Source organism: Colias eurytheme, chromosome 1 (assembly GCF_061535395.1).
Source record: "Colias eurytheme isolate Ceu_HAF_F1 chromosome 1, ilColEury1 Martin Lab GWU primary, whole genome shotgun sequence".
NCBI classification, from domain to species: Eukaryota; Metazoa; Arthropoda; class Insecta; order Lepidoptera; family Pieridae; genus Colias; species Colias eurytheme.
In genome coordinates, this window is record NC_142980.1 from 7,619,834 (window position 1) to 7,640,101 (window position 20,268).

At 31.7% G+C, this 20,268-nt stretch overlaps 3 protein-coding genes across 5 annotated transcripts in view; 1 reads left to right on the forward strand and 2 right to left on the reverse strand.

Moving 5' to 3' along the window:
• The window catches only part of roq (RING finger and CCCH-type zinc finger domain-containing protein roquin), a 38,252-nt gene extending 23,840 nt beyond the window's left edge, over positions 1-14,412 (reverse strand). For all 3 annotated transcript variants that reach the window (XM_090102718.1, XM_090102727.1, XM_090102709.1), the window contains exons 1-8: positions 14,311-14,412; positions 12,784-12,946; positions 11,803-11,989; positions 10,881-11,041; positions 8,841-8,978; positions 7,902-8,009; positions 7,039-7,372; positions 6,552-6,710 (exon numbers count right to left, since the gene is read on the reverse strand). In XM_090102718.1, the coding sequence (XP_089958844.1) occupies positions 6,552-6,710; positions 7,039-7,372; positions 7,902-8,009; positions 8,841-8,978; positions 10,881-11,041; positions 11,803-11,989; positions 12,784-12,945 (1,249 nt within the window). In that variant the 5' untranslated portion in view covers position 12,946; positions 14,311-14,412. The remainder of the gene's footprint in view (positions 1-6,551; positions 6,711-7,038; positions 7,373-7,901; positions 8,010-8,840; positions 8,979-10,880; positions 11,042-11,802; positions 11,990-12,783; positions 12,947-14,310) is intronic.
• Positions 14,413-14,778: 366 nt separating this feature from the next.
• Positions 14,779-17,024, forward strand: LOC149911093 (transmembrane protein 9B-like). The gene is made up of 5 exons (XM_090102747.1): positions 14,779-15,084; positions 15,157-15,281; positions 15,810-15,924; positions 16,088-16,216; positions 16,759-17,024. The coding sequence occupies exons 1-5, from the start codon at positions 15,028-15,030 to the stop codon at positions 16,798-16,800; spliced, it is 468 nt and encodes a 155-aa protein (XP_089958873.1). The 5' UTR covers positions 14,779-15,027; the 3' UTR covers positions 16,801-17,024.
• Positions 17,025-17,113: 89 nt separating this feature from the next.
• On the reverse strand, positions 17,114-20,001 carry LOC149911094 (uncharacterized protein CG1161-like). The gene is made up of 5 exons (XM_090102734.1): positions 19,784-20,001; positions 19,446-19,561; positions 19,254-19,368; positions 19,054-19,179; positions 17,114-17,610 (listed from the first exon to the last, which is right to left on the reverse strand). The coding sequence occupies exons 1-5, from the start codon at positions 19,838-19,840 to the stop codon at positions 17,464-17,466; spliced, it is 561 nt and encodes a 186-aa protein (XP_089958860.1). The 5' UTR covers positions 19,841-20,001; the 3' UTR covers positions 17,114-17,463.
• Positions 20,002-20,268: the final 267 nt, after the last annotated feature.

Genomic DNA, 20,268 nt, shown 5'->3' on the forward strand with positions numbered 1-20,268 from the left:
CGAATAACTGCACCAAGTTTTAAAACACAGGAATAATTTTGGTCCGAGAGACGATTTTAAAGCGAATTTTCTACTATGTATTAACAATCAAGACGTGGTTCTACAACTAAATTGAAGAACGAAGAATTCTATTTGCCATGCATCCCAACACTATAATTTTACTCTCTAATAAGTAGTATTTTTAAAATACATTAGGAACATAAAAAAAAAATGCAGTCGAATTCAAAGATTAGGGGTGTACAATAAATTTGCACCAGATTGTATAGTTTGCGTTATTTCAAGATTTCAAGTAATTTCGTAAATAATTCGCTTTCCTTCTGCTTTCTGCTTACTCTGCGTTTGTCAACTAGCCGAGACATCGTATCGGTTTAAGCCGGTGGCGGCGCGTACTTGACATATCGGCTAGTGGACACGGAAACATGCGCTGTATGCTTGTGGTAGTTTATAGCGACGCATGAAGATTTTTTATGTAGTTATTTAAACTGTAGACATTGCAAGACAACTGTATATTCGTTCACATCTTTTCAACCGTGTTCTGTGTTCGGTGTTCCGTTTTTTTGGGTTTGCTACCTTAGAACTTTATGTGAACCGATTTGGATTTTTCTTTTTTTATTTGAATGCCTGCCGGTTAAATGTTGTCCAATTCTTACCATTTGAAGGTAGTTTCATTTTTTGTTAAAATTAATTATCATATTACATAACCTTATCATTTACTCGGAAGTTTCTCACTTTTTATTCTCTCGCAGCAGCATTTTCTAGGCACAATATTTGTACTTCTTCTTATCGAACTTGAATCTCAACACCTACAAGACGCAAGTTAAAAAATAGCCCGAGACACGAGGCCTAAACTTAGTGTTTTTTTAATGAAAATTTTCTGCGCGGTAAGCGACTTTGTTTTGAACTATGTAACTACATTCTTAATCACGGGTAACAACACAATCAGAAGTTAACACCTCTGTCATAACTTGAGTAAGAGTTAGGGTTAGTTAGTTAATTCAACATTTTTCTTCTTTCAGATTTATAGGCATTCTACTATAGACAGTCTAGAACAAGAAATAAGATGTGTAAATGAAGATCTTAGGACTATTGTAAGCTGGACTCATAAATATGGACTGAATATAAATCCAAATAAAACCCAAGCAATCGTAATAGGTAGCCCTTATTACATCTCCAGAGTTTCTGTTGCAGATCTACCTAAGATCTCGATTGAGGGGGTTCAAATAGCTTACAGTTCTACTGTAAAGAACCTTGGTATTACTCTCGACCAAACCCTGTCCTGGACAGAGCAAATTAATCTCGTTAGTCGTAAGATTTTTGGTGTTGCTGCAATGCTAAGACGTTTGCGCAATTTTTTGCCCATATCCACGAAAATTTTGCTCGCACAATCTTTGCTTCTTCCTATCCTCGACTATGCTGATGCAAGCTACTTAGACCTTACTGAGGAGCATTTAAACAAATTAGAACGCCTCCAAAATTTTGCGATAAGATTTATCTTTGGTCTTCGCAAGTTCGACCATATCTCAGACTTCCGCTCACAACTCAGATGGCTTCCTATCCGCCTTCGCCGGAATACGCATCTCCTGTCCCTCCTGTACTCAATCCTTTTCGATCCCAGAACTCCTTCCTACTTAAAAAAGAGATTTATATTTTTGGGCTCGTCTCATGAATGTAATTTGCGCTCCTCTAACAATCTTACGCTTTGTATGCCTGCTCACATCTCCAAATTTTATGATTCATCTTTTACCGTGCAAGCCGTAAGATTGTGGAACTCCCTACCAACCGCAATAAAGCAAGCGCAAACTTTGAATAGTTTTAAAGCTGCAATTAAAAAATATTATCTGTCCTCATAATCATTCTGCATCTGTTCTGTTTTACCTATTTCTCTACCTGAAATTTTTATATATGTAATATCCTCTTCTGCACGTTTTTTCTTTCTTTCGTTATATGTAATTTTATAACTTACTCATATCTATTATATTTATTTGTATTACTCCTTGTATATGCACTATCTACCTTTTTCAATCTTTTCATTTTCCTATATCCCAAGGTTGCCTGGAAGAAATCGCTTCAAAGCGATAAGGCCGCCAATTTGTACGGTGAAGATTCTTTTTGTATATTATTGTATTGTTTATCTGTGCATTGTACAATAAAGTGTTTTTTATTTATTTATTATTTATTTTTTTATTGATTTACTGAATTTAAAACGGATGCATGAAAATTTGTTTTTTAAAATACTATCCAAAAACCAGAATCCATAACAATAATTGAGAATTGAAAAACAGAAGTACAAGAGGAATTCTTCGAAACAGGAATACAATGGTTATTGGATTTCGTGTTTAATATTTTCCAGAAATACACATGCTACCCACTTGTGCTACCCACTGTGTATGGGGGATGGGTGCAACGCCTCCTCTCACAACCCACTTGCAATACGCCATTTTTAAAATATACCGTATTTAAATTCAACCGCCATCTTGATAATGTATATGTATATGTATGCTAAGTATATATTATATTTTTCTAATCATAGATAATGAGATAAATAACATATTAAATGAGTAGGTATGTAATATATGTAATATGTAATTGTCTTGTATAAGTATGTAATTAAAAAAAATACTGCAAAGGAGCGGTAAAAAAATTAAATATACTATAAAAAAATATTAATTTTAGGCACTCACACATAATGATCTGCACTTTGATAGCACTGATTTTAAATTTATACAGAAAGTCTTTGTGCGCACTTCGATCAATAAGTGCAGGGGCGAAATACCGCCAACCCCGTGTTCAACGAGACGGCTGGGCGCCTAGCGCAAAAACGAGGTTTTATTTATTTATACAGTCAACAAGTCCTTTCCGTATGTTTATAACGTAACTTATCACTCAATAACAACCGCCGTTGAATATGTTGAGCCGGCTCGTTGCGATGCACTTCAACCGTAAACCATTATTGATCCATTCTAGCTGTCAGTTAAGTGACAGTTAACGTTTCGTTCGTAAATCGGAACGTTTCAAACGCCTGAAACGCGCGTTTGTTTCACACTTTTTGAATGCGTGAAACGAGCATACTTCAGGTTTCTTGTTGTTATTGGTTACACTTCAACTTTTTATCTCCGTTAGGTACTATCATATTTTTATAAATTCTCGTATTATGTATGTTATTCAGTAATAATATATATTTTTTTATATATTTTATTTTTTAATTTCTATGTGAAATAATTTTCAATAATTGCTTGAACCTTAAATTTTAGATTGAGTTTCATTAATTGTACATTATGTTATAAGCATCAATGTTATAAGCATTTTTTTTAATTCATGACTTTTCTTCATTGCAAAGGATAGTTAGTTAGCCACAACACGAATTTCGGCATTTGGTCTGTCTGTGACCATCAGAACTCCTCGTAAGCATTTTCGTTATAGCCATGACACGAATTACGCTATGTGCATATTGTAGTGTGATCACGACGCGCTATGGGCTATCTCGGAGCGTTAGCGAATTTCCAAAAAGAAATTAAAGAATGCTACGATCTGCCGTTATATAAAAATTGAAATAAGTAATAATAACTGCCTAAGTATTCCAGCCTTTAATTATTATTATTGTATTTACTAATTCATTTTACATTCACATAACAAACAATGTAATTTTGCGTCAATAAAAGGTATCTGTAAGAGAATCTGGGTCTTCCAAAACACTATGCTGTTAGTCTATTTTAACGCACAAAATCAATAACAAGGGTTCCATAGATATGCATTTGATCCTTGTCATCTAGACCTATTAACCTAGTACATATTGTATTCAGCATTTTGTATGCACAAGTCTATATCGATCGTATACGTCTTGTAACGGCGTATTGTTAGGCTATTTAAGGCTTATTTATAATGCATTTCTGAACATCACAATAGATATATTAGATCTAATTTTTTTGCACTTCGTTTTTTTTTTCGTTATGTTAATATCGATTTTGAAGATATTTGTACTATATGACATTGAAGAAGTGATTATTCGTATTTTATTTTAAATTATTAAATGTATACTCAGCTCATAGACGAAAATCGGGCTTTTTGTAAAAAAACAATTAACTTCGAATATCTAGAATACTATTAGATTTAATATTTGGGGAAAACTACTCAGTTACCGTGTGTATGATTTCGTTTTTATAATTCAGTACCTATTATTTCAAATAAAAGAAATGTATAAATATACCCCTACAAAATACTTTTACTTTTAGTTTGTATTCTTAATAGACGGGGATACGTAGATCATTTTAATATTTTTTGTTTTATGGCATTCAAATACTTAGAGGCGGGATTCGAACCCGCGTCTTTCACGACAAAAGACGTGGCTTGAAAGACGCGGGTTTGAATCCCGCATCGACGTTTTCTATTTTTTATATCTTGACCATTTTAATAATTTATTATAATAAAAATAATTTCAAGTGTTACTTTATTTTATCGATAATTTCATTCGATAGATAAAGTTCGAAGTTATCGTTTTATTTCCTATGATCGACTTAAATAAAGACAAACTCTACTAATAGAGAACCTCCACCAATTGTATAAAGGTCAGAAAAATCAGCTGAAAGGAGCAGCTGTTAATGATTGCGTTTAATGGAAAATAAAAACCAATACAAGGTATAGAAGAACTCAAAATGTCGTCAAAGTTCGCTATTTTTTTATAATGTAAAGGTAAATTTGAGATAAGTTCATCCTATACTACTATCCTACTAATCCTATTATCCTACTAATATTATAAATGCGAAAGCATGTGAGGATGGATGTATGTGTATGTATGTATATTTGCTCCTCTTTCTCGCAAATATGTACTACTGAACCGATTACAATGAAATTTAGCACACATATAGAGGGTAACTTGGATTAACATAGGATAGGTTTTATCTTGGAAACCATGCGGGTTTTTCTATGAAAATATATAAAAATGCGGGCGTAATGCTAGTACATATAATATACTCGAAAAACATGACTGTCATTGTCGCGCATTCGGGTAATAACGAATATTGTTATAAAGTTTGTTAACTATATAATAATATTCTAATATATCATATAAATTTAAATGCTTTGGTAATAATGATCCCATCCGACTTATAATAATTATCAATAATTATACACAAAAAGGTAATCAAACAACTTTAAAAATTCGCTTTGCTCACACAAAAGCGAATGTCAACAGCGAATGGAATGTAAATTTCGTTATAAAATTAAAATTTTATTTTCGATCTTAAAATCATCATCTCTTATTAGTAAAAAAAAGTTTTCGCTGTTGCTTTTTACTAATTTTTCTCTTTCACCTTTAGATTATGCATATTACAATAATTATCGAGGTTTCTATTAACACTGGAATATAATAAAAAGCACAAAACAAAGAAATAAAAAAATGTACATTTTATAATGTAGTTAAAACCAAGGCATTTTGTTTTAAATTCAAAATACATCATGCGCTTGCGCAGCCGCATTAATATTAAATGAAAAATAAATAATTAATTGGCATTAATACTAATTTAATCGTTTATTTTCAAATCACTATATTTATTTCAATATATTTTTTTACGTATAGAAATAAAAAATAGGAATGCAATAAATATATAAATTAAATAAGAAACAAAATTAAAATTCTGTGAAAGCGTTATTACTCGGACAATCGCTTGAAATCATATGATATCACGTCTATAAAATAAAATTTTACAAGTACCCGCATTATTTTATAAAATTGTTGCCTTCATGGTTGTAATATCATGATGTATTTGTTATAATAAATCCAGTTACACAATTTATAATCCAAAAACTTCTGAACGGATTTTAATTATTTTTGGTTCCTTGGATTAATTATTACAAATTTTCAAAAATAACAACTATAGTAAAATAATCAATCTTAAGATTTTTAGTAAGAAATTAATAAATAGCATGGCTTGCAGGTTATTTTTCATTCAATTAAAGAATTAAGTCGCTTCTGCGGAATTGTAAAGTTTTTTTTCTTTGTTTAAGATGTTACGACGCAGTATCGTAAAAATCAATACACAAAATAGCACATTAAAATTAATCGAGAATAAAATATATCCTCCCATAGTTAAATATTTCCTTGCAACCGACGTAAAATGATTTAAAATAAATTATTCACGTTTCTTTACTAAACACTTGTTGCACGTCCATTTCGGCATTTATTTTATTTCAATGTAAGAACGAAGAAAACACAATATGTATATTATAATTAAAATCGCAATTGCAAAAATGTCAAACAATTCGCATAAAATTCGCAAACTTACCTTTGATGTTGAAAATGTTCACATACAACATATTTAAGCACAGGTTAATAAATTTCAATCAGAATATTAGAGCGAGCGTCACACGTGCGGTCACCACGACCGACGGAAGCGAATTGGTTCTTCCCCAATCGTGTGGGATACTTTATTATTGCGCATGTCAAAGCGCCTACACGTTCTGACGTGCATTTAATGCATAGACTATACAATAAATTCGAATAGTTGTACTAAAATATTCGTAATTTAAAAAATTCGTAATTAAAAAAATTCACTTACTTGCTGATGAATCCGATTTGTCTTGGATAGCGTGCTTTTGGTTGTGATTCGAGTCGCGGCCCGTCGTCTGTTGTTGTAAATAATTAACGAGACCGGAGACCACTTCTTTTACGGCTGTTATTATTTCCGCTAGCGTTTGCCAAGATGGACTTGTTGCATCTAAACAATAAAGGTACGTTTTTTGTTTCCTTTACAAAATAATAATATTAAAAATATACATATTTGAGGACAGATATTCGATTTATGAACGTAATGCAATATGTCACCTTAATGTCAAGATGAAAAATTACGATTTGTCGAATTTTCCTGTCAGATTTATAAATAGAACATTTTTATGGTGATTATTTATTATTCCAATTGAAAAAAACATAGTTACACGCATTTTTTTAGCAAAATCAGTGCAAACCATTGGAGGAAAATTCAAAAAACGAACTATTTATACAAAAAGTCGCAATTTTTTCTCTAATTAGTGACCAAAATTAGATACCTGGACTAGGATCGATACTGGCAAGTCTATCTAACGGCATGCTCATAACGACGAGCTGTGCCGGGTCTCCCGACCTCTGCAGCGCTATGAACAGCTCTTGAACCGACTGACCGAACGACTGCGGGGTTTGGAGTTTATCTATAATGCTTTGCATGTGGCTCTTATGCGCTGTATCTCCGTATAGCAAGGCACTCCACTGATCCGGTGCGATCCTGAGCCCAGCCTCCGTCGCGATCTGAACTATCTGCGCGTCGTGCTCGCGACGCAGAGATTCGTATGTGCGGAACTCTTCCTTGAGTTGCATTAATGATGAGTCGCACTCGCGTTTCGATACCTGGACATAAGGTAAGTTTATTATTATATGGCATTCACTGTTCATAACTCAGGCCCCGGAATCACAGACACAATAGAAAATCTATTGTGTCGTGGACCGATCGGGCCATTCGGGGGTTAATTGATTTTGTTAAGTTATTTAATTATTTATTTAGTAAATTGGCTGATGATATTTTGAATAGTAAAGTAGATGTGTTTTGCGAATGTAGATAATAGTGATCTCGGAATATCACAATTCTTAACCCAAATATCATCTATATTTTAAAAATATAGTTTATCAAAGTGGGACAGTATGCAGATGGTAACATACAAGCAATTCCTTTTAAGAGAACTACTTATGTTTGATCAAATAATAAATTATCATATCTAATTTTGTAAAAGTATTTTAATAACTACATTAGTTGCCACAAGTTACGGTGAATACTAAAAATCTCTCAATTGAATAGAATATGATACCGATTTCATGTTGCCCAATCATTCTGAAATTTCTTCTTTAGTTCTAATTATAATAAATAAAGAATGATATTTACCTTAAAACAAGAGGCTCTATACAACAGTTGAACAACATGACCTATGCTTGTTTTAGACGCTTGAGGAAAATCGCCTTCTAATCTTTGGACTACGAACATCACTAGGACCTGTGCAATTTATGTAATATAAATAATATGTAAGTAATCACAACATTAAGAATGTACATTATTTATTGAAATTACAAAAAACATTACTTAATACAAGCTTAAAAAATGAACATAAAAACTCAAACTCAAACATTTATTCATTCAACTAGACTTTGTTTAAAAGCGCTTTTGAATCATCACTAAGGAAAATCCATTCACTACAGGACATTGGCAGAATTGTGTAGAGTTTTGCCATAAATTAACAAATTGAATTGAAATATTCACTACGGAAGTTTTATAAATATGCCACAATTCCTTATTAGAATCTCTTTTCAACTTTTTATTCTTCTTAATCTCTTTTTATTCTTGTTATTTTAGAAGACATTGCTATGATTCATAATGTATCATAATTTTCGTTTGTTCGATGCAGGTTCGTAAAATATAGGTTTCCTTACAAAACAGCTACGAAATACAGCTGAGAATAGAATACTATTATTTAGATTGTCAAATTGCGGACAATTCTAATAAGAATTAAACATACACTCTTTAGGATACAAAGATCAAAATTTCAAGTATTTACTAATGAAAGTGAGGAAAATACGGTGTTTCTTACCTGGCCTATTCTATAGAGACGACTTTCAAAACCAGTTGTAAATATTAAAAGCAGTCTAGCTGAATGAATATTTGAGTTTTAAGGCAAATTTCAAGTATTTAACACTGTAAGTGAGGATTAACAGTGCTTATTGCCCGGTCTGCCCTGTCCGGTGGTCAATATTACAATATTTTGTCTATTCTAATGCGTCTAGTCGAAAGAGCGAGTCTCAATATTGAGTTAAAATACTCAATACGTACCTTCCGCGATAAAGCAGAGCCATCTTCAAGGGCTAATAAAACTAATTTGAGAACTTCCTCCTGCATCGCTGGGCCAAGGAACTGACAACCTCGCGCTCGCACCGCCGCCCATAAGTTGGCACTCAACTGTTGCGGATTCTACAATAATATACTTATTAAATTTATATGTACCACAATACCATAAACTACAAAACATATTTTAGACATTAATAATTAATATAGTTAAAAATACACGCTTAAACTCATGAAATTATGGCATCGCCACTGATCCTTGATAAGTGAAAAAAGTTTGAATTCAATCTGTTCGTTTAAAGTGGGTCAAAATCGAGTCTGAAGGGGTTGGTCACATAAAACTTAAAAAACTTAACTAACTGAATGGTTATCTTTTCTAATATGTATTATAAATGCGAAAGTGTTTATTTATTTTTCTTTCTTTCACATCAAAACATAGCGATTTTATGATATTATGAATTTTTGTGTTTGGAGATAGTATTATATGGGAGTAGAAATAACTCATTGCAATGGTAATTTTCGCGGACGATATACTAGTTTAAGAATAAATGGAACCACATACAATGGTCATATGAACGTCCAAACACTCTTGTTTGGGAGTTCATGTAATATTGTTAATCAGAAAAATAATGATCGATTGATAATTATTCGATTCTTAATCTTCTACGTGTAAAGTTTGAGAAGTCTGAGCATGAGGATAATTGACTTATTTGTTGAAAAACAGAAATAATCTTTTCACAAAATATCATCCAATAAGATGTTTAAAAGTTTTTGTTAAAAATACATAATTTGACATTCAATGGGGGCAAGCCAGATATTTCCTATTTATGTCGCTAATGTGAACATTTAGGGCGCTTGTGCACTACAAGGAAATTTACTGTCCGGCATTCCGATTTTTTACGGTCCGGTATGGCATGAAAAAACCGATGAATTGCTTGTGCACCTGTCCGTCTTTACTCGGATCAGTGCGGTACAGTTCAAGGAAGTTTGGCGGTATAATGCTATCACAAATGATTGTTTTTGCATTTTACAAGAAACGAGTAATAAATATAGAAGATGAAATATTATATTACTTCGTTATAAAAAAAGTAAATTTCCGACAGAGATTTAAAATGCGTGTTTCACTTATTTATTTTAATCGCTGACGAGGAGCTAAAGCTATTCCCACTTAAACTTTAGCTTACCAACACTTACTTAGATAATAATTATAGGTCAATGCTTGGTCAATGTATATAAAAATAACAATACCGACTTCTCAAATCACATTGAAAGCTAAAAGAAAGTAAAACAAGAGCTTGTTTTCAATTAGCATATGCAGTAAAAAGAGCAAACTCCAAGCAAGTGGGCATTCGAAAACAATTATACCTACAGCGACTCGTAGACAAAAAAAAACCATCCGGAATAGGGAAAAGTGAAATGCCGGACAGTAAAATTACGTATAGTTCACAAGCTAGTATTTAGATTAACGGCGTGCCATACCGGACCGTAAAAAATCGGAATGCCGGACAGTAAAATTCCTTGTAGTGCACAAACGCCCTTACTTATATATTTTACTCCCAAACACCTAAAACGTTCTTTGTGTGAAAAAATAGCTCACAACGCTATTACTTACATTACTATATAATATATACACTAAAGGGTCGAAATTCTCGAATTTATATATCTTTAGCAGACACACAATGTCGACGGCGACATGAACGAAGCACAAATCTACTATCGCATTTATAATATTAGTAAGGATTCCTACTTTTAAGTAAATTTATTATCTAAATTCAATAATGCCTGCAAGTAATAGTAGCTAAAAAATTGGTTGTCTGTAAAGTCGGTTTACTGACGATAGTTGAACGTGACAACGTCCGATTGTGCTTCTTTGTCGCTCGTTCCGCGCTCTCGCCTGCACTTCAAGCCTTACATGGAACGCCTCAGAGCGAGGTAACGCCGCATGAGTCATGTTTTTTCGTGCGTGCAGGCGGCTCTATCGAATTGTAAGACATTGTCACGTCAAAAATCTGCAAATGAAGCAATAACCTGATGTTGCAGAATAAGTTCGGTAACAGATCTCTCTCCCAAGGAACGGGCGGCCCGAGCTGCCCTCCCGCGGCCCTCTTCATCTGTTATAGCGCACTGCAGTAGAGTGACCAGCTTCCTTTGCATCGGCCGGGATAGACGATTCCCGATACTGCTGTTCGCTGTTCGAATAAATAAATAAATCTTATATATAAAAATGAATCGCAAAATGTGTTGGTAAGCGCATAACTCGAGAACGGCTGAACCGATTTCGATAATTCTTTTTTTATTATATTCCTTGAAGTACGAGGATGGTTCTTATGTAGAGAAAACGTAAATATTATGTACCACGGGCGAAGCCGGGGCGGACTGCTAGTAATAAATAAATATTATAGGACATAATTACACAAATCGACCTAGTCCCACAGTAAGCTTGTGTTGTGGGTACTTGGCGACGATAAATATAATATTTAATAAATACACATATAGATAATAACACCCAGACCCAAGAACAAATAATTGAGTTCATCACACAAATATTTGCCCTGACCGGGGATCGAACCCGGGACCGTCGGCTCAGTAGGCAGTTACTTTACCACTGCGCCAACCGCGTCTTCTCAAAAATGATACAACGTTGATTTTATGTATGCTAACAATTATTTGAACTTATTGAATTTTAACACATTGTGTAGAATATTAAATCAGATGACAAATTTGATTTATACAATAATTATGACAATATGAAACTAACATTCTGTAGCAATTAATTACTATAGATTACATTTTTTAAAGAAATACACAAAAGTGTTCAAACAATTGTTGTTGTATAATTTTATGTTATATATTTCTATGGCATTTGTTCATATTGGCTTATTTCTTAAATGCTATTGACTTTTATTTTAATTTGATGAATAATCTTGTTCAACATATAAAAAAGAATTACCACATAATTTAAGGTAAATGGCGAGGTGCTCAAGACTCCGGACGACGACATCATAAGCATGACGGTCAGTTTCCGATAAAGCCTGAATGCTTGGCGGGTGGAAGGGCTGCGGCGGGGGTGTATAGCCCGCCAACTGTAGGAGTGCCGTGTTGACGGCCAACTCCTCCGGCTCTGCTTGAATCGCAGCCTGGAATATTGAACATGATCAGTAAAGTATATTTACCAATACAATCTGCTTATAAAAATAAGTAGTTAATTTATCTGTGCCAGTAAGAATACATTTTATAAATAACAAATTATAACAAACTAGCTTTCCACCCGCAGCTTCTCCCGCGCAGTCAAAGAAAAACCCGCATAGTTCCCGTTCCCGTGGGATTTCCGGGATTGCGTCATTTTCCCGGGTTAAAAAGTAGCCTATGTCCTTTCTCGGGTATCAAAATATCTCCATACCAAATTTCATGAAAATTGGTTCAGTAGTTTAGGCGTGATTGAGTAACAAACAGACAGACAGAGTTACTTTCGCGTTTATAATATTAATAGTATGGATTACAATCTGCTTATCGAAATAATAGGTTAAATTAGTACATATTGCTATGACAAATTTATCTGTGCCAGTAATAATACATTCTATAAGCAACAATAACAAATATATCCAATCATACAATCATATTGGCTTTTCTCTAATTCATATCTATATTTATCTGGAGAGGGACAGGATTTCTATTTAAAACTTACTTTGATAGCAGTAAAATGTTTAATAAATGAATGAATTTTAAAGAACAAAGGATTTTTATTGTTGTGTTTGTAATGGCCAAACAAGTAGAAAGCTGGTCTATTCATGAGTTACGTTGGATATATTTCTTTGTAATATTTTCTAGGGCAGCCTGAGCAAGCTATTAATAGCTTTTAAAGACTCTAGTACATAATTATTTATTGCAATTACAATTACAGTAAAGCAGCTGGTTGCGCCCTATACATTACCTGATCGAAAGGGCAATGTTTTCTATGCAAATGCTTCAGACAGTGTTCACAAAGGGTGTGGCCACAGCCGAGACTGACTGGGCTACGTGGTGAGGGGCCAAATTCTCGGCAGCACACTGGACAATTGAGATAGTCCGTCCAATGCGGCGCCTGGATTGGCATTCTGGAATAAAAAAAGTAATATACAAATTACACCTCAATCTATTTACGCTTAAGCATGGCTTTAAAGTAATACCTTTTATTTTAATAGTGATTCAGTCAATCAACATGTTATCTCAAATATTAATAATAAATAAATTAGTAAAACAAAAACAAAACCTTATCTGTAACAAAAATGAATAACCAACCCATATCATTGAGAAAACAGAAATGAAATTACTCAATAAAGATTAGAAATTGTAATGAATAATTTTTGAGAAATCCCAAAAAGGAAAAGGCATAATAGTAGATATACCATCAAGGTATGAAACAATATTATTTTTAATATCTCAGTCTTTAGCTTTATAAGAAAATAAAATATATATTTTCCAACAATGCTTGGTTAGGCACTAGCAATAAATACATTAAATAATATTTTCCATGCAACATAAAAAAAAAATATTATGCCATCCAAGATGATAGACAGAATACCACCAGAATACAACTCATTTAACACCTATTAGTCTCAGATCTTTAATATTGTCTTTGAGAATTCATATTAAATGTTGAGGCAGGTAATTTGGAGAAGTAACCTAGATCCTCACAACAAATTATATACATTTTCTAATATAAAATTAATTAAAAATAGCACATATAAGAAAACAAAATTATAATCATAACCTACAAACATGAAGAAATAATAGAAATTACCATCTTTCTTTGAACTCATTCAAGAAAGTGTACTAATATAAAATACTGAGTAACTCTACCTATTTATAGGATCCATTCTAATTTAAATTTCAATTGAAGTACACAACTCCTATCAGCAACATAATATCACTTTGATATATATGTATTATTTCCAAATAAAACATAAACATTTAAAAATATTCACTAAATTTAATAAAAACATCCAACATCACTAAATATTGATATAACATGTATATACAGCTAAGTTGCAACTTTTTTTTACTGTCATTTAGCAATATGATTTAAAGAATCGGGTCTATGATTTTAAATAAATAAGGTAAAAAGTAATGCAAAAGCAGCTTTATTTATTGTAATGTCGTCTAAAATTTAGCAAGCATCTACTATTTTATACAGTTTATATATGGCATGTGTGTGTGCGTCGCACGTACTGACGTAAGGACTAAGTTTAACTCACTGTAGATGTGTTTAATTTAAATATAATAATTTTGTTAATTTTATCTCGGAGTAATCTGTAAAGAAAATAAAAAAGGCCAGAATCTTCTAAAAATTTGACATCATAAATTTGCCACCTAAGCAATTGCTATGACACTGTAGATAGGTTAAAAAGTAAGTATAACAAAAACATATTTTTTGCTGTAAATTTGGTTGTTACAAACATATTAAAATTTCTTCAATTACCTTAAAAGTTATAAGAACACTCATCACAAAAATAACACATTTATCTTCTACCCACTTCAAATCATGATCCGTCATCAGTATGTCAGCAGTCATCGAAAAACCAAAGACAAGAGTTAATGACATTTCAATTTTCATACATCCTCTTTTTATGCCAAATAATTATGTGTGGCTACAACACTAATAGGAACAAGTAATATTTATATATCTGTGGTGGCTACACGGTTTCAAAACGTGTAGAGACGTATTAAAAAACCACTATTTGGAAGCGACTGATAGTGGAACATGGAATAAGACATAATTATTTGGCAGGAGAGCTTATTTCACCCACTGTTATCGCCATATCGATCTTTTCTTTTGGAATTTCAAAACTTTTTCTTTAGTCTGTACCTGTAGAGTGTAGAAGTGTGTACTTGTGTAGTTTATGGTCCGTAATCTTGTTGACGTTGGAGCGTGTTTTGACCAGTTTTGACATTGCATTGCGTAAATTATTTTCAAATTTGAATAGGCTTTTTATAAATTCTGTGTTGTTTATTTTAAATAAAATAAAACTATTACATGGCCATACAAATTGACGAAAAACAAGTCAGCTATGAGCAAATGATAGTAAAAATATACCTAGTAATATTTGCAATAAAATCGCTTAAAATGAACAAAAAAGTTCTGGATCCAATTCTGTTTTACTGATTATGTCGATTTAGAAATTTTATAAATTTGAAGATGATTAAGAACACGTGTTATTTGTTAGTTTTAATGTGTTGTTATTCTGGAGTTCGGGTAAATTTTCACGATTATAATTTGAACTGTAAAATAACTGTAACTGTGTCATTCGTCCACTTCTTGTTGTAGGCTCAGTTTTATGAGGATCAAAGATGCCGCTGTGTTTGTCCAAGTCCAGCTTCTGTTTTAAACAACACCCAGAGTAAATTGACAGATATCAAACTTTATAGTGCTTATGTGACTCCAAGTAAATGGTAAGTCTATGTTCCCTGTGTATGTACTTTATACCAATTTATTTCTATATACGCATGGAACAATTAAGAAATGTATAATGTAAAATGGAATTAATTCTTATGAAAATAACTAGATATATTGTTTTTTGAATGGATGAGTATCAAGTACATCAATGAACCATATGGTAGCCATAAGCTATATTGATGACAAACCACAAACATTTATTTATTCATAGCTCAATATTTACTGTTTGAAATCAGTTTCACCTATAAGAGTTTGCAATAAGCAATAGCTCTCATCAAATTATGTAATTTTATTGTACAAAATTATGTCAAAGAACCGCCCTGGGGTTTTTAATTAGTCTCATTCCATGGATTTTATTCCTTATACAATACAGTCAGTAATATTACTAATAGTAAGCTAATAACTAATACTGTTTGCTTTACATTCTATGAAACAATGTATAAATCAAGTTCTCTAATGATTATGCATTTATACATTAAAATATTATTAAATTTTACTTAATATTTATTTGTCTTTAATTTCAGTAACTGTGGTGGTGTTGTTTTGCCTCATGTAAGTGATGAAATTAGGGACAATGCACAAGTATTTTGTCCAAGGTGTGATTGCAAATATGAATCAAGAAATACAACTATAATAATGGTAAGCTTAAATAGTATTTTATTTTATATCTAGAAAAATTAAAATAATATTCAATCTTATATTTATTTACGACAAGAATGTTAATGAAGTATCTTAATTGATAATTTAATTAATGAACAAGTTATTTAACTTAGTTTGGTAAAATATATATTTGTTATTTCAGGTTGTTGTTATAATAGTTTTATGGATCTTAATGTTACTTTCTGCTTATTTAATATTTTTAATCATCCTTGATCCGTTATTAACAAGGAAACAAACAACAATTTATATAGATATAAATCCTGCTGATGAAGTAAGTATTCATGTAAATTGTAATTAATATTGATTAGGTATTTATATGCTGAGTTATTTATGGTTGATAAGTGAAGTCTGACATGCAAATTGCTGCAATAAAATTAAGCCTATTTATATTATAATTTAGAAATTCAGATAATTGTTGGTTATTGTCATTGGAAAGATAATTAATTATTGATGTAAAAAACTTAATACAACCTGAATATCTACAAGCCCTGGTCCCACCTGAGCAGTGGTAATTTTTTATCATATTTCAGAAAAAAAAAACTATCAGTTATAATAATAATAAAAAGTGCACTTTAATGTTCATTCATTACAAAAATTATGTTGAAAGGGGTAATTGGGTAAAGTTGGCGGTGTGATGAACTTTCGTGGCCAGTAATGAATTCTCCTTTATTGTTCAAGTTCAATGTTCAAGTTTCATATAATTGGCCGCGAAATGTCATCACGACGCCACTAGCCCATACAGAAGTACCCAAACCCCTTTACAAATCTAATTTCCAGTGAATGTATGTTAATGCAACTATAACATTTTTTTAGGCTCAAATTTCCTTAATCAATGGTGAGGAACCAGAAGACTAATTAAGAATTTAAGAATATTATTTTGATGTGATATTAAATTTAATGAGAATTTTTTTGTTATAAAAAATATATTCTAGATAAGTAAGATGTTTTCTATTTTTTTAATTTTATATAAACTATTTAAAAAAGAATTATTATTCAACTGTTACAATGTTAATGTATGCTTAAAATGTTACTATTTTGTACCTATAACTACCATAACAGAAAATACTAATAAATATCTAAATTCTTGCAAATGTTTTAATTTAAGTTAGTGATGTATGCATACAGACTCCCTGACTTGATCAAAGATAGATAGAAATAAAAATACACATTGGTAAGAAAAAAGTTATTTATTGGTTTTTATAATCACACATATGGTTATTATGTTAGCTATAATTAATTGTATAAATTGAGTAACTTATTTGCCTTATTTACAAAATGCAATAATATTTTATTGCATTACTAAACATTAGCCTTACTGGATTTAACACTGCAAGGATACAATGATGTATTGTGATGTATCTATCTCTAGATATCATCAGCAATTCTTATCTTTTTATCTAATAAACAAATGATAAATACATTAACATGCATGGAAATATTGACTGATAGTTATATGATACAGTCAAGAGAATGCTTGTTAAATCGAATTTATCATTATGAAGATTAGACAACCGTATCCTAGTTGAGCATAGTATGTCTATCGTATATGTTGCGTCGCTGCTCACGCACTTGGCGCTTCCACTTGTCTTGCTGATGAGTGACGCGGTTCAGAACGTTCCCGCGCGGACCGGCTTGTTGAGACGGCCCACTGATAGCACTCTCATCCTAGAATAAGGTATAATAAGGTCATTATTTATTTAGATGACAGTTGTAATCTAAGTAATAATGATGCTATTATCATCAATAATTATTATATTATTGTTTAATCTCATAATGATGATCTTATTTTGTTTTTTCTATAATCACAACACATGAATAATTATTTTAATCATAACACATATTTCACTTGGTGATTATGTATCTAATATTTGATTGTTGTCGTTCATCTATGATCTATTTGGCTAATAACTTTCTTTCCCTAATAACTAATTTTATTCATCCTTTTTCTAAATTTTATAATAAATATTCAATGTGTTGAATATTTTTGGAATTTTCAATTAAATGTCGTTCTTGAAGAAGACACCATTGATTTCGAAATCTCATATTTTTTTCCATTGTTGAATATTTAGGTACCTACTTGAATTAAAATAATTAAAGTGAGTGATAAATTATTTGATATCATATTTTGTATCTGTAAAAGTTTGATTAGTCATTGTGTTTAATCAAATAAGAAGAGTTGTTTAATTTGATGTCACACTTATAATTGCTTTAAAAGTGAATAATTCATTGTTTAAATTTGTTTTCTTTATATTAATTTGTTTGTTTAGTTGATTAGTTTAACATATTGTTACACAATATCAATGCATAATATAATAAATAGTTAAGAAATAACAAATTTTGTTTGATTTTAGAAAGATTGGACTAAATCGATTGCAGCTGTGAAATTTTGAACTTCTTTAACAAAGTTCGTGTATAAAAGTGGAATTTGTGAAAATAAGCTCTTCCCACCCTAGCACCCTTGTACTAAATTAAATTTTCTTTTATTGATTGTTATGAAATTTAACAAATGAAATTACTCATCATCATCATCATCATCTAGTTACATCTTAATCTTAATATACATATATATAAATCTCGTGTCACAATGTTTGTCCTCAATGGACTCCTAAACCACTCAACCGATTATAATAAAATTCGCACACAATGTGCAGTTCGATCCAACTTGAGAGATAGGATAATTTAAACATGTAGGTACCCACGGGCGAAGCCGGTGCGGACCGCTAGTAATATATATAAATCTTGTGTCACAATGTTTGTCCTCAATGGACTCCTAAACCACTTAACCGATTATAATAAAATTCGCACACCATGTGCAGTTTGATCCAACTTGAGAGATAGTATAGTTTTTATGAAAAAAAAGTAAACATGTAGGTACCACGGGCAAAGCCAGGGCGAACCGCTAGTATCTTTATAAATAACTAGCGGTCCGCCCCGGCTTCGCCCGTGGTACATATTTACGTTTTCTCTACATAAAAACCATCATCGTACTTCAAGGAATATAATAAAAAAAGAATTATCGAAATCGGTTCAGCCGTTCTCGAGTTATGCGCTTACCAACACATTTTGCGATTCATTTTTATATTATAGATTATAAAAGATAATGCTTACATCTTCATTAGTATGTTCTTGGTATGATGCCTTTGCTCTCTTGTTGATCAGTGGGTCGAGGCAGATCAGGAATCCCATGTATGCTACAAGTAGCATGATCACCCACACAACTATTATAACAACAACCTGAGGAACAAAGTGACATTAAGTATGAATTTTTTATAAAATATAACAATTAACATTCGAGTTTTGAAGCTAACCTGAATTATTGTTGTGTTTCTGTTCTCATAAATACATTCACAGCGTGGGCAAAATTCTTGTTCTCTACCTTTAATCAGTTCGCCAACTTTGGGAAGAATGATACCATCACAATTGCTGAAAATGAAAAAATATACATATGTAGTTAAAAAAGCTATAGTGAAAAACTAGGTAAACTAGGTATATATACAAACCATTTGTTTGGTGGCACATTACCAATATAGAGTGTACGATCTGAATCTACAGTGTTATTTAGTACTGCAGCCGGACGTGGACACACACATTTGCATCTTTTATCATCATATGAACCCTGTAAGTGAAGTGTTATTAACTATAAATATCTTGCTCAAATTGATCAATGACAAGTCCGTGTAAATTAAAAATGGACGAACGAGATGATACGGAAATTGCGATCAAAACATAGCATGGAAACTATTTAAAACTGCAAACATACCTTTATTTCAATTAAGATACAAGGTTTATTTTCAATAGATCAATTTAATATATGTTATATTTTAAAATTAATACTCACAGACACAGAGCCGAGGTAAATTAAAAAGAACACGACTATGATATGTTTTACATACATTTTTACGTCTGTTTATATTTTATGATTATAACGTATAGTGTATGTAAAATGTTCACTGGGAAAGCTAATGCATATGCTGTAGTTTTTATTTTCTTATGCAATTAGAATACTAGTTTTCGTTTCTAGAATAACATCGCTAATTCGCTAACAAAATATCAATAATCTTGACAAATGACAGCCATGCTATTTGACATTTATGTGTCAACTGTCAAGTAGCGTTTTTTTATAGAATTTGTCATGATGAGTGGATATTGGTCACGTATAAAAGAAAATAACACAGATAATAACTTCGCATAAAGGAGTTATATAATCAAACTAAGTTTCTCTGTGTATGTACACGGTAAAGGTAAGAACACAGAACAGTAAGAACAAATAGAAGTGCTATAATGTCATAATTAGTATTAACCCTTATTCAAACGCGAGCCTGT